Raw genomic sequence first — 15,551 nt, 5'->3', positions numbered from 1 at the left:
TTGGAGCTTAACTATACACTGAGAAATGTACCATCATACTTGCACTTCTCACAGAATCCCATTACAATCTTTGCACATATGTTGGGGGACCAAAGTGTGTCTCTCCCATCGCTACAAGGAGAAGTAAAGCATGTGGAGCCAAAAGGACAGAATGGTCTTTAGACCAGATTTAGAAGCAGCCCCAGTCACAGCTCCCTAGATTGGGTGATTGAAGGCTAAAGTTTGGTTTGGACTAACGGAGAACATCCAAAAACTTTAGAAAGCTGGCTTCTCTGACTTTACAGGTGACCTAAGGCTATAATGAAGATATTAGAGGCAGAGGAGAATAGCCTTCTAATGGGAGAATAAGGACAGCATGGTGGCTCTGCCCTTGTGGTTGCAGTAATTAGTATTGTAACACATGAGGCTCCTAGGAGAATATCAGTCCTATATTGCCAATGCAACTGCTGCCAGAGTTTATTAGGTCTGTGTGTGAGCTATTTTTGGTGCTCTTGTCAACTTCCTCCCAGCAGTGTCCTTCACATTTGCAATCAGTCCCTGGTGACTTATGAGCCTTGGAGCCCAAGGAATTTGGGATAAGTATTCTATATGGTCCATCACTTTGCTGGAGGGGAGCACCTTTAGAGTAACAACATAACCATAGACTGAAGCAGATTAGCATTTAAAAGGCATCAACAGTATGTGAGAGTGTGGCTTTAGAAGGGACAGAAATGGAAATGATTTGACTTGTTAGGGACTTTGGATCAGGGATACTGAACATGATTTGTGAAATATTCTCATCCTAGGTATTGTAGCAAATGTAGTAAAATAATTCTGCTTTGCAGAAGTTTTAGGCTTGGATATAATTTTTTTAAAACAGCTTCTCTGATGTTTAGTACTGACACATAGTTTTCTACTCTTATAAGACACTACCTCAGAAGTATAATAATCTTTAGTTAGGTATTATATTGACTGGCAGGTGGCAGGAATATTAGTATATTACATTTCCACTCAAGAAACGATAAGTTAGCAATTGCTTTAAAACATCCTGTCTCGATTACTTCTGAAGGGTTTGGTCCTCACAATATTATGATTTTCTTTTTAATAGCAGATAAATTAATATGTAAGGCAATTAATGGCTTATTCAAAGACCTTCGACACTCAGAGAGTGAACTGGTGCTAAGGTAGGGCTAACTCTCATTCCTGGGTTAGTTCCTCTAGAACTGGTTGTAGGAATTGCACTGTGGACACTTGCCAGACTGAAGAAATTTTACTCCAAAAGAATATTATAGTCTCAGCTTATAAGGTTCAAGAAATATAAAGAAGGTGAGAATTCACATAATAAAATGTGCCACCATATGTGACTATCAGGTTGCACAAATTTGAGAAACTGAGTATAAAAAATTGGATTCAATGAAATGAAGATTCGGGTAACAAAATCAGGCTAGAAGAAGTTAACATGGGCCCAAAGAGAAAAAAGTAATTAATCTTTTAGGATGTCAAATCCATCTTTGATATACCCAAAGGGCCTGGGTTCTCTATTTCCATACATTAGGATGGTGCTCATGATGGATGCGCTCAGTGTCTACATCAACTCACTCTTTAGTTACAGGTCAGAGAAATCTCTCTCTACATGACAGTGCCATTTCCATGGACAGGTCAGCGTCATAAAGGCAGACTGACATACCTCAATGTGGGGTTAGGGGTATGAGAAGAGATAAACCAAAGAACTTATATACTTATATGCCTAGCCCATGGACATGGGCAATAGGGTAGTGAAGACCTGGGGGTGGTGGTAGGGACTGGGAAGGGGGGAAAGACGGGAAAATGGGACAACTCAGAGCCATACCTTTTTTTTCATTTTTAAATATGTTTTATTGTTCACAGTATGTTAAATATGTTTTATTGTTGACAAAAATGTTGTAATACTGTCAACAATAAAACATATTTAAAAATGAAAAAAAAAAAGGTATGGCTCTGAGTTGTTCTGACCAGCATGATAGAAACATTTGCAGGCTGTGTTCTGCCTCTGTATTCAGAACTTTCACTTGTCCCAGCCAAAACTGTTAAGACCCCAATACCGAAGGTCAAATAGGTTTAAGGCTAAATGGACAGATTTTCTTTATTTAAACCAAAAATTATAACTGACCAAAGTTGAACTTTCTAGTTAGTTGTATAGAGTTATATAAAATGTGTTATATTAAGAAGATGAAAACATTTTTTTTGTTTCAATTTCTCTGTCATGGAAAAAGGTCATTTTGGTTCTACTTGCCGTAAATATTAATAACTGGACAATGGGAGAAGGAACATGGAGGTGCTTTTAACTAGAGTCACCAAAGGTTATATTTTAACAATTAAGAGTTGGTTTTTGCTATTCATACTTCATACCTTGTTTTCCTTATAATTTCTAGGTCATTCCTTATCCCTCCCCCATTTGTAAGGGTTTCAGTTTTCTGCTCTTACATGCTTTATTTCCAAGGTCAAAATAAGGGCAGGTATTTTATATTTTAAAAATCCCATTTAGAATAATTACTCTAAAAATTCATAAAGTGGACTATCTTAGCATAAAAGGAATAAATGAAGATGCTATTTCTATTTTCTTAATCTACGAGGTGTCCAAGAAGGGACTTGGTGATTGTACAAAGCAGAAATATTTGGATATAAATTCTATAAATTTAAATTATTTTAAAATAAGGGTGGTGAATTTTATAAATATACTCTTTGATGAGTTAAAATAATTAGCTAACATATAAGTGAAAGGTATTTAAGTATTTTTTCCTTTTCATTGAATTTATTGCGGTGACATTGGATAATAAAGTTATACAGGTTTCAGGTGCACAATTTGATAACACATCTTCTGTACATTGAATTGTGTGCTCACCATCCCAAGTCAAGTCTCCATCCATCACCTTTTAGTCCCCTTCTATTTCCCCTTACGTCTCTTCCCACCACCCCTGACAATCACCATACTGTTGTCTGTGTCCATGAGATTTTTCTCTCTTTTTTCTTTTTTTTCTCAATCTGTCTCTCCATTACTCCCCTCTTCCAGCTGTCAGCCTGCTCTCTATGAGTCTGTTCCTATTTTGTTTGTTTGTTTATTTTGTTCATTAGATTCCACATATGAATGAAATCATATGGTGCTTGTCTTTCTCTGACTGGCTTATTTCACTTAGCATAATTCTCTCCAGATCCATCCGTGCTGTCACAAAGGGTAAGATTTCCTTCTTTTTAATGGCTGAGTAGTATTTAAGTATTTGCAGGACATTATAATAGAATACTTTGCTCTATGACACACACATGACAATAAATGCTATAATTAATATAATAAAAGACAAGAAGCAGGATTTAATTAACGAGTCTTTGGACACTCTCCTGTCCAAGATGTACTTAATTCTGTAAGCAGTTAGACATCACAAGAGATGTTTGTGTATATAAGAGGTATGATTAATTTTTTATTCTAGAATGGTTAGTCTGGTGGAAGAGTATAGGCTGGTTTGAAGTTATTCAAATTCAAAAGGAAGTTGCTGCAAATTATGGGAGATGAGATAAGGCATGTGTTAGTATATTAGCAGTGTGAATAAAGACTAAGGGAGAGGTGAGAGATCTGTAATAGAACACTGAAAGATGATGATTTATCCTGTGGAATATTGACACAGGGGAACAATTAACCCTTTGCACTCGCTTGCTTTTTTCTCAATTCTTGTATTCTACTCGGGATTTAATTTTTTAAATACCCCAGATTTTACAAAGCGCAGCAGTAGAATAAAAACTGGAGTTTCTTTTCATACAAACTTATTTATTTGGATTTTTTTATATTTCAAATTATTGATACATTCAATAACCGTCACACTCGACATCCGAGTGCAAAAGGTTAAACATGATGCCTCTGGAGAGTGGCAGAATTTTAGTTTTTGTTAGAAATAAAGGAGTCAGAAGAAAGTTCAGTTGTGGAGAGATGAGTTGAGTTGATGGTGAAGTATTTAGGAAACATTAAGTTGTTGAAGATAGCATCTGGACTTACGGAGAGAAGTCTAGGAGATAAAGGTGGAATTGAGAGTGAACTATATAGAGTTTATAATAATCCCTATAATAGAGCTATGTCCTTGAAGGAAAAGATCCAGAATGTTCTGTTGAAACTTTCTCCATTAGCAATAAAGGTAGAACCAGCTACTTATCTTGGAGAGAGGAAGAAGAGAAAACAAAGGAGAATGTGTGGGAATGTGTAATAATACCTCAAAACAGTTCCTCCCAATAACTTTATTTATCAGATTATAGGATCTTACTCATCTGTGTTGTACTTACTGGCCGTCAGTCAGACATCCCCAAGGGGTCCCAGATTGGAGAGGGTGCAGGCTGAGCTGAGGGACCTCTCCCCCCACCGTGTACAAATTTTGTGCACCGGGCCACTAGTAATCCCTATAATAGAGCTATGTCCTTGCAGGAAAAACTGTAGAAAGAAAAGTACAAGTTCTGAGAGCAGAACCTTGGAAAATGTTCACAGTAATGGAGCAAAATAATTTTAAATTTAAAATAATTATCTAAGAGTACGGACAAAGAAAATAAAGACAGAAGAGTATCATAGAGTTGAGAGTTTGAATGAACAAATAGCTAAATTGGTTAATTAGTAATTAAAGAACTAAAGTAGAATAAAAGTCTCTGAATTTTATGAGTAGAAAGTCACAAGCAACCTTCAAGAGTGTAATTTCTATAGATGAGTTAAAGTGGAAAACAGATTCCCGTGGAAATAAACTCAGCAAGTGGACATCAATTATTTGAGAACTAGGGACCCGGTGCATGAAATTGGTGCATGGGAAGGGGGATGCGGGTGTGTGTGTGTGTGTGTCCCTCAGCTCAGCCTGCACCATCTCCAATCTGGGACATCCCTCTAACAATCCCAGACAGCTGGCTCCCAACTGCTCGCCTGCCTGCCTGCCTGATTGCCCCTAACCGCTTCTGCCTGCTAGACTGATCACCCCCTAACCACTCCCCTGCCAGCCTGATTGATGCCTAACTGCTCCCCTGCCAGCCCAATTGCCCCTAACTGCCCTCCCCTGCTGGCCTGGTCACCCCTAACTGCTCTCCCCTGCCGACCTGGTAACCCCTAACTGTCCTCCCCTGTATGCCTGGTTGCCCCCAACTGCCCTCTCCTGCTGACCCGGTCACCCTTAACTTCCCTCCCTTGCCAGCCTGGTTGTCCCTAACTGCCCTCACCTGCCAGCCTGGTTGCCCCCAACTGCCCTCCCTTGCTGACCCAGTCACCCCTACCTGACCTCCCTTGCCAGCCTGGTCGCCCCTAACTGCCCTCCCCTGCTGGCCTGGTTGCCCCCAACTGCCCTCTTCTGCAGGCCTGGATCCCCCCAACTGCCCTCCTCTGTAGGCCTGGTCCCCCCCAACTGCCCTCTCCTGCAGGCCTAGGTGGTTCCCCCAACTGTCCTCCCCTGCAGGACTGCCCCCCCAACTGCCCTCCCCTGCTGGCCATCTTGTGGCAGCCATCTTGTGTCCACATGGGGGCGGCCATCTTTGACCACATGGGGCGGCCATCTTGTGTTGGAGTGATGGTCAATTTGCATATTATCTCCTTATTTAAGAGATAATATGTAAATCTTATATAATCTTATTATATAAGATTCTCGTTATAAAAGGAAGTGAGAATTAGAATGCTAATTATATAACAAATATTTATCTCCCCAATTTGGGTTTGTATATTTTTTTATGATGAAGGAAGAGGAATCCATTAGGGTCAAGACAGAGCCAGGATGGTAGAAGGGGGATAAATGACAGAATAACATTCTGAATGTGATGAAGAGCTTGAAATGAAAGGTCAACAAATTATCATCACTAAATGATGTACACCTGCCCTAATTCAGTCACTAGAAGAATATTGATTTCTTCAATGACCCTTTCAGTTGGCCAGTATTATCTGTATGTTACATATTAAAGAGTATAAGCCTCAGAGAGGCTAAGTAGCTTGGTCTAGATCTTAGGAAGCAGAAGAGAATAGATTCAGAGCAAGAAATGTTAGGTCCTGAGTGTAAGAACAATGTCACTCATTTGTAATGAGACATAGGCTGTAGTAGAGAGATGTGCCAGGTGAGTAAGAGTTGCAGAGTGAATCGAGGGCTGGCATGTTCTCCAGGCACCTTGCACAGTGCAACAAATGATGTAACAATAGTCTGTTCTGTGTCTTTTTCATTTACTTCAACTTTATGAGCACAAAGAAGTGTAGTATTCATCCTTGAAATCACAGCATCTATCAAAGATGACACTAAAGATATTTTTCAAATTCACTGAAAATGAAATGTCTACTTCTGATGCAATAAAGTTGAGTCAAGACATCTTTTGCTTTTTAGCTGCACAAATTAAACTGTAATTTTTTAATCAAGAAAACCTCTAATATGCAAACTAATTTGTAATTTCACTGTCCTTACAAGCTTTAAAAATGAATATAAATATAATATGCATAGGGGTTTAGCTTAATTGATACATTTTCCATGGAAAGTAGGTTCTGTGGGAAGGTGCTTAGGTAGACTTGCTTCACTTCCTCAAAGGTGAAGATTTAAGTGCTATTTTACACAGGGAAAACAAACATAATCAGATAATCTATCACCTGTGTCACAATTTTCTGGGGTTTTATGTTTTCCTAATTCCACCCTCTAGCCAAAGAAAAGACTTTGCAACACCAAAAATAAATGTGAACAGTTTTGTTTTCTTTTTCTCCTTTTGTACTGGAAAGCCTTAGCAGCCATTTTCATACTGAATTTTTTACTAAGACCATATGCAAGGGCTAGAGTTGTGGAAAAATAACAAGAGCAAGTCAGAACGAGTAAACAGAATTGCAGAAAAATAAAAAGAATCAAGATAAAATTATCACTCTACTCCCTCTTATTCTAGACTGAAAGACACCAGATTCTCAAAAAGATCCATATTTCTCTGGAGCTTCAAATAATCTAAGCCACCTTGTTAGACTTGAAATCTATTAAAGGTTTTGCTTCCTTTTTGTTTATGTCTGAAATTATGGAGGGGATATGAGAAGAAAACATGTTACTCTAGCTTTTCAATGCTATAGCTGATACCCACACTAAAGCACTATTAGCAGTAACAGTTCATAAATTACTCTCCTCATAAGTTGTTTATATTTGAGCTTAAATATACTTGAAAGTTGTGCAACATAATTCCATTTTGTAAATAAACATTTAAATATTTGATTCCATCACACATCCAGTAAATCATAAAAGGAGGATTCCTATTCAGGTTTTCTATTTCCAGAACTTTCCATGAGATACCAGCCTTATTTACAGTATAAGTCTGTCTCTCCCAAACATTTTTTTTCTTTTTTGTAATTTTGTCTAGCACATATGTGCATAGTAGTTCTTGAACTTTAAAAAATATTTTTCTTCATTGCTTATCACTTTATCATCCATTGTTGACTACCATCATCTCCTGCCCTGGAAACAGGTAAGATACAGAGCTTCCCAGACTCCATTGCATTATCTCTAGGAATTAACTGACTGACTAAGACCATATTATGTTTTTTAAAAGGGCTAGCCTCTCTTATGCAGAGTAAATATAATACATATTGGAACAAAGTCTATCATCTTGGCCCATAAATGATCTGAAATAGTTATATCTAACAGTTCATATAAAATATGCATTCGTTTAAGAAGTTATTCCAATGGTTCTTTAATTTAAAAACTTCTGTTATTCCTGATGTTCTCTGAAGATTAATAATCCTCACATTTTTTACTGGAAAAAGAAAACCAGATGTGGGTAAGAGAGTTTATTCTTCTGGGCTTGTCCAGTGACTGGGACACTCAGGTCTTTTTTTGTTCTGTTCTCCATCACATACATGGGACAGTGCTAGAGAACTTTCTCATTGTTCTTCTGATCAGATTGGACAGCCTACTCCACACACCCATGTATTTCTTTCTCACCAACCTCTCCCTTGTTTGCCGGAAGCCAATTCCAGCATGTCATAATTGCAAGAGTTTCATAGAAAGGTTGATGGAACTTGGGGACTCAACAAGGGCTAAGTCACATATGTTATTGCCTGTTGGGAATGGCTAAAGACATTTCCCCAAACCTGAAAAGGATGCATAAATTGATTGCTTGCTGCCAGACAGCTCAGGGCATCTTAATCTACATGTTATTGCCTCCTCCTGGCCAAACACCTGAACATCCATAGGCTATTCCCCATTCTGACAATGGACTCTGTAGATGAAACCCTACCCTTTGATGTATATATCTCCACCTTGCCTTAGGACAAATTGTGTTAATAAAAAGCAAGGGGTCCTGAGACAAGGAGAACTTGGTTTCTTCAGCCAAGCTCCTCTGCCTCCCCCCCGCCCCAATATGCCTTTCAAAATTATGTTTCGTCTCTGGACTCTTATTTAATTTATGCACAGCCCCTTCTCCAGATTCCAGAACCCTTCTAGATGCCAGATCAAGACCCCTGGTGCTAAATGGCGCCCTATGTCCATCACTTATTGATATCTCTTATGCCACAAGCATCATTCCTCAGATGTTGATTCATTTTCTTGCAGAACATGAAGTAATCCCACTCATGAACTGTACAGCCCAGTTATTTTTCTCCCTGGGATTGGGCAGGATTGAGTTTGTTCTACTGGCAATGATGGCCTATGACCTCTATGTGGCTGTGTGTGACCCCCTGCAATACCTGGTCATCATGCATGGAGGGCTCTGTACTAGGTTGGCCATCACATCCTGGGTCAGTGGCTCTGTCAACTCTCTTGTGCATACTGCCATCACCTTTCAGCTGCCCATGTGCTCCAACAAGTTTATTGATCACATATCCTGTGAAACCCTAGCTGTGGTCAGACTGGCCTGTGTGGACACCTCCTCCAATGAGATTGCAATCATGGTTTCAAGCATTGTCCTGCTGATGTCACCATTCTGCCTGGTTCTCTTGTCCAATGTCAAGATCATCTCCACCATCCTAAAGATCAGGTCCACAGAGGGAAGAAAGAAAGCCTTCCACACCTGTGCCTCTCACCTCACAGTGGTTGTCCTGTGCTATGGCATGGCCATTTTCATTTACATCCAGCCCCATTCTGTCCCCTCTGCCCTTCAGGAGAAGTTGATCTCTCTCTTCTATGCCGTTTTGACACCCATGCTGAACCCCATGATTTACAGTCTAAGGAATAAGGAGGTGAAGGGGACCTGACAGAAACTGTTAGGGCAATTATCTAGATAAACGTCAAAAATTGGAACTTGATGAATCATGAGCATAACTTAGAAAAAGAGCATTGTGTGTTCTCCCACTTAATTCAGACATTATAGGCTTTAAATGCATTTCCCTGGAAACCAGGAATTGTGGGGAAGCAGGGGACTTGGTTGGAAAGTCTATAAGGAGGATTCTCTGAAAGGTCGGAGGCCTCTAGGGAATTCTTGCCAAAGGTGGCAGACCCTGCCTTGCTTTTCAAACAAGTCTGAGCCCCCAGGTGTTTTACTGGAATCTTTATGTTTAGACTTCAAAACGTCCTTGTTTAAAGGAGACTGCAGATGCATGTGCTTTCTCAAGGATACTTACCCTGCTGATAATATATAGAAGTTAATTTTAGTTCAAGCTGTTGCTACAATAAGAGCCCAAGAAGGCAGGTGAACGGGGATGTCTGGTTCATTTAGCCAGGCAGTCCCTTAGCCCTCTCTTTCACAGAAACGTGTGTCAGAGTAATCATTCATCAGTTGCTCAGGGTCTGCTGGTCAGCCCCGGCAAGGAGTGAGATGATGAAAATGTATTGGTGATGTGGAAGAGAAGACTGAGTGTTTAAGTTGGGTTATGTGATGTGGGGGTATTGTTATGTTCCAGGAGCATGTTCAGAGGAGTCAAACACTCCTGTACCAGAAATTCCCACACTTATTCTTCATACATATGACCTGAGAGTAATTAAAAGAACACATTTACTGTTTTGATTTGTCACATTTTTTATAGTCATGGACCTATTATAGATCTCAATTTGGATCACTGGTTCTTACTAATATTCATCTACAGTTTGTATGTTTTCATTGGTAACACATCACTTTCACATTTCCCTTTTTAAAATGTGTACATGCTACAGTATATTAATGGATCTAGTAATTGCGTGAGTCACTGTTCTGAGGAGAGTGTTGCTATCAAGGCTGATTAAATGCTTTTGTGCTGGACCTACTTCATGTGGAAATAATGTGTTTGAGTGCTGGAGGTAACTTAGTGGAGAAGCATCAACTGAAGGTCTTAGTTTACAATGATAGGAATCTAAGTAAAGGCTGTTTGTACATGTGGCTATTACTGTTCAAGGGAAAGCTATATTTCAGGCACTGATTGAATATACAAACCATTAGAGATGAATTTTACTGCATATGTAAGTGGTATTATTTAAATCTTAAAGCTGTCCATTTGCTGAAAAATGTATTACCTCTTGTTCTGATACTGTATAAAAAATAAGCACATAAAATACAAAATAATGTATAAATTATGAAATAGTTATCTGAGAAAGAAAAGATTCCTCAGCCAAATGCAATGAAAGATAAGACAACTTTAAAATGGATTTGGGAATCGTCTGTGCACACGTCATCCTCTCATGTCCCATCCCTCCTCTGCACACAGCACTGAGCTGGAATAGTCTGAGAGGACCATATCTCTGGAAAAAAAAGTCTAAGTTAGATAAGGTAAAAGGGGGGGAAGAAATATCTGAACACAGGATTAGGAAGAGAAAAAATAAGAAAGAAAGTGACAGTAGCTCATCTTTGCCTTCCCTCTCTCCCTTGAAGAAGTTTCAAAGCACTTTTTTTCCCCGTCGTCTCTTAAGTCAGTTGGTGTGCAGTTCTTCCATTTGGACGAGATCGGGCACGTTCAGGGTGGTATGGCCGTAGACAGTTCTTCCATTTGGGAACACATTAACACAGTCACTCAGTGTTTAAGCAAAATTGAAGGCTCATTTAATCTAGAGCCCATTTTGGTATTTTAATTTTACCTTAAAATAATCCAAGCCTAAAGGTTTCAATACAGGCAAGCATCCCAAAGAGGCCAATGCTAGTGATTTCTTTGGCTACATTTCCCTTGGTGTAAATTTGGTAAATGGTATAGGAGACAATAGTCAATATAATATAATTCTCATAATGATAGGACTGCACAGTGAGATGAGAGACAATGAAGCAATTAAAATGCAGTGTGGTTTCACAGGGGTAAATGTAGAAGTCTTCCTGAATGCAAGGATCAGAGAGGTCCAGGTGGAGACCAAGAAAGTGAGAACAAGTTACCTAATAAGCAACTCAAGCAAAGGCTGTCCTTTGAAAAGTGCTAAACTGGGAGGAGTATGGCAGTCCAATAATGCCCCAAAGTTGCTCTTGCAATGCAGAGAAGATGAAGGAAGTAGTGGGGATGAAGCAGACAGCTAAAGAATGATCAGATCACAAAGCACACCTTATGCAAAATATCTCTTATCTTTAATTGCACCTGAAGGCCAGTAAACATTTTTAAGCTGGAGTATGGCATGACCAAATTCACATTTTGAATTATCACCCTGGCAAATAAGCCAGAGGAGGAAAAATTGGAGCCAATGAAACCAGCTAGGAGACTGGTCAATGGTTACTCATGAGACAGAAGAATTCGAACTAAAGAAGTGGCAATGGGGAAACAGAAGTCATGTGATTTAAAAGAAATTTCAGAGGAATACTTCATCTTCTCCCAGAATGAAATTCTTCTGTAGATTCCATATCTCCTCTAAAATTTCACAATTCTGTCTGAATGTTCTGTAACTTGTGGAATAAACCATGAAACTTACCACCATGGACACACCCTATCCTACATAATAAAAGCCTAATATGCTAACTGTCCGGTTGTCTGGTTGGCCATTCAACATATCAAAGCGTAATATGCTAATGATATGCTAAGGCCACTCAAATACTCGCTATGACGTGACTGATAAACAGGGGGCAGACAGTCGACTGGTCAACCAGTCGCTATGACATACACTGACCACCAGGGGGCAGACACTCCAACTGGTAGGTTAGCTTGTTGCTGGGGTCTGTCTGATCGGGATTGAGCGAGATGGGCTGGACACGCCAGGGAGCCCTCCTACAGTCCCTCCCTGGCTGGCCAACCTCCTGTGTCCCTCCCCAGCCCCAATTGTGCACCAGTGGGGTCCCTTGGCCTGGCTTGCACCCCCTCGCAATCCAGGCTGAGCCCCCCCACCCCCAGTGCACAAATTTCATGCACTGGGCCTCTAGTATTAAATATAAAGGAAAGGGATGAAAAAAGAAAATAGGTCAAAAATACAAATATAAAAATATACACATGGTATTTCAAGGAAGAAAATATGTGTAGATACTATATCTTCATCTATTCTACTGGTTAAAATGTTTGTGATTTTTCTCCATTTCTCATTTCATAATCCCTTTGCCTTCACCTAACTTCCATTCCACTGCTTATTGCCCTTCTTCCATCTTTGAGGTCAGCAGCACAGGGAGTCTCTCTCTGAATCTAATCCTCCACCACCAATTTCACATCTCTTTCTGACGACATTGATCTATTAAGGATTCTTGTGATTACATTGGGACCACTAAGATTATCCAGGATAGTTTCCCTTTTAAAAAAAACAACCCTTAATTTAAATACATCTGCAAGTTCCTTTTACCATACAAAGCAGCATATTCCAAGTTTCTGGGACCTAGGCATAGATATCTTTTGGGGGTCATTATTTAGCTTACCACAGAACCTATTCAAATTGTCCACTTAGTTTTTCCACACGACCCTTAGTAATCTTCAACAGCTTCCTACCTTCCGGGTATGAGATAATATTGTAGTCCCATTTTTTACATTTCTTGCCTTAGAAGGAGAATCACATTTCCAAAAAGCTCTAAAGAACTTCCATTAACATTTCTTGTGACCTGGGTTTGCTATAAATGTATTCAGTTAGTTTTTGTTTTTCTGAAAATGTCTATCTTTCATTCTCATAGCTACTTTCTGTACATATAGAATTATTTTTTAATGGAATTTATTGTTGAGAGTATTACATATGTCCTATTCTTTCCCCCATTGACCTCTTCTAGCCTGTCTCCCCACCCCACCCCAGCCTTCACCACCCATGGATTATGTGACCATGGATTATGCATATATGCATTCAAGTTCTTGGACTGATCTCTTCCCACCCACCCACCCTCCCCAACCTCCGCAACTGACCGTTTGTTCCGTGCTTCTATGTCTCTGGATCTATTTTGTTCATCGGTTTATTTTATTCATTAGATTCCACATATGAGTGAGATCATGTGATACTTATCTTTTTCTGGCTGGCTTATTTTGCTTAGCATAATACTCTCCAGGTCTATCCATACTGTCGCAAATGGTAAAAGTTCTTTCTTTTTTACAGATGCATAGTATTTCATTGTGTAAATGTACTACAGCTTTTTTACCTTCATCTGCTGATGGCCACTTGGACAGTTTCCAAATCTTAACTATTGTAAATTGCTCTACTATGAACATAGGGATGCATATATTCTTTCTGATTGGTGTTTCTCATATAGAATTCTTTGTGGATAGTTTCTCTCTTCTCAAGGCTTTAAAGATGTCATTCCATTGTCTCCTGGCTTGTACAGTTTCTGAGAATTCTGTTGTGATTGAGATCTTTGTTCTTCTATATGCGGTATATCTTTTTATCTAAGGTTGCCTTCAATATTTTTGTGTTATTTTTGGCTTTTAGACTGTTAGAATATGATGTGCCTAGTTTTTTGTTTGTTTGTTTGGTTTGGTATGTTATTGTATTTGGCTGAATTTATTTGATTTTTGCTTTAATTTATTTCACTATTTTTTCAACCATTACCTCTCAAAATATTTCTTGAACCCCTTTTGTTTCCATTGATTTCTGTGATTTTTCAATTTCATATATGTTAGATGGTTTAATATTGTCTGACAGCTCTGGGAGGCTTTTCTCTCTCTTTATCATTAGTTGTTTGTTTTTTCACTGTATGCTTTAGTTTTGCTAATTTTTATTGACTTATTTTACCCCCACTAATTTTTGGCTCTGTTGAGTCCGTCATAAGTGGTCTTTGTTTCTGTTACTGTTCTCCTTATATTGAGCATGTCCATGTAATTCCTCCATATACTTTTCAATTCTACACTGATGTTGCTCAGTTATGATACTCTCCATCTTTTCCACTAGATCCTTTAACTTATTTGTGAGAGTTATTTTAAACCCTTGTGTGATAGTTCCTATACCCAAGTATATCTGATTCTGGTTCTGTTGATTCTTTGATCAGTGACATTGTAATTTTCTTGCCTTTTCCTCTGGCATTTAATTTGGATTGAAACCAGTATATTTTATGTATAGGATAATAGGCTCTGATAAATAGTATTATGAATTGAAATGGGCACATCTGTTTGTCTTGTAATCTTGTTTGCTGGGAGAAAGTGTGGGAATTAATTGGTCATGGTTTGAGTTTTGTTGTTGCTGTGGTTATCATCAGTGTACCAACAAATTCTATTTTCTCTAGCATTACTTGTGAGTGGGGTGGAAGTTCAGTGGTTGGAGGGTTTTCCCAGTGTTGCTGTTCCACCCTTACTTTTAAGCTCTCCCTGTGGGACTGCATGTCAGAGACCTTCCCACATGCTCCCTCTCTTCCATGGCTAATCGCTGTTCCTTGTTCCTCAATTCTTGCTCACCTTATGATAAAGAATGAGGGTGTATTCTTTGTTGTCATGCTATCTCAGTCTTAGGCAGATTCTTTCTGTGTTTCAGGATTGGGGCTTTCTTTGTGATCTTCCACAGTGTGAGGAGATGGATCATTGAACACAGAGAGGTTTTCTGCCCAGTGGAAATCTCAGGGCTAGAATGTTTTGACTTATTTGTTGTTGTTTTTCTTCTGTTCTCTTCCCTAAGCAATGAGTCCTCATCTGTCTCTGAGGGGAGCAGGGTTTGCTGTCCTTCCCCAGTGGCTGCAGGCTTTGTTCCATTAGGGAGACAGACTTGGTGATGGGAGCGTGCCTCCTGCTCACACAGAGGCTGTGGCTGCTCTCACTAGATCTCCACTATGAAGGAGGCTTTGCCCGGTTTTCCACCCTCACCCAAGCTTTCTTGTGAGAACTGTTCTAACTCTGTGAAGAAAATCTTGAAAATTGATGGGAACTCCTATTTTTGCCGTGGCTCTGAGCCATTCTGTACTTACTAGTACAGTACCCCACACTCCAACTTGAGCCATCTGTTAAAGCAGTTCTCACTGGCTTGTTTGGCTGCCCTATTTTCCTCCCATGCTCTGGCTTAGGTAAGTAAATGCTCACATCCTGTCTCTCTGTGAATATATCTATCTTTTCCAAGATTTCACATTTTTTGGTTGCCTTGCAGTCTCACCTTACTGAGGATTTCAAGAATAATTATAATTTTGTAATTTATCTAACCTTATTTTTGTTTTTGTTTTAGGGTGGAACTAATCCTCTCTCCAGCTTTCTACCACCTAAGTGGAAGCTATAACAAGTTTAATTATTTTTTCTTTTTAGTAGAGTCTATTTTTTTAGAATGGTCTTAGATTTATAGCAAAATTGAGGAGAAAGTACCAGAGTCCCCTTCCCTGCCAGTCTTCTCACT

General features: G+C 39.3%; 1 protein-coding gene across 1 annotated transcript; it reads left to right on the top strand.

Moving 5' to 3' along the window:
- Positions 1-7,740: 7,740 nt before the first annotated feature.
- On the top strand, positions 7,741-9,160 carry LOC307108218 (olfactory receptor-like protein OLF3; the record flags this gene model as incomplete). The annotated part of the gene is made up of 2 exons (XM_079786019.1): positions 7,741-7,923; positions 8,462-9,160. 2 exons carry the CDS (start codon positions 7,741-7,743, stop codon positions 9,158-9,160), a joined length of 882 nt encoding a protein of 293 aa, XP_079642145.1.
- Positions 9,161-15,551: the final 6,391 nt, after the last annotated feature.

Source organism: Cnephaeus nilssonii, assembly GCF_951640355.1.
Source record: "Cnephaeus nilssonii genome assembly, chromosome: 12".
NCBI classification, from domain to species: domain Eukaryota; kingdom Metazoa; phylum Chordata; class Mammalia; order Chiroptera; family Vespertilionidae; genus Cnephaeus; species Cnephaeus nilssonii.
The sequence above is the reverse complement of the archived record's forward strand: the minus strand, read 5'-3'. Positions and strand labels throughout refer to the sequence as shown.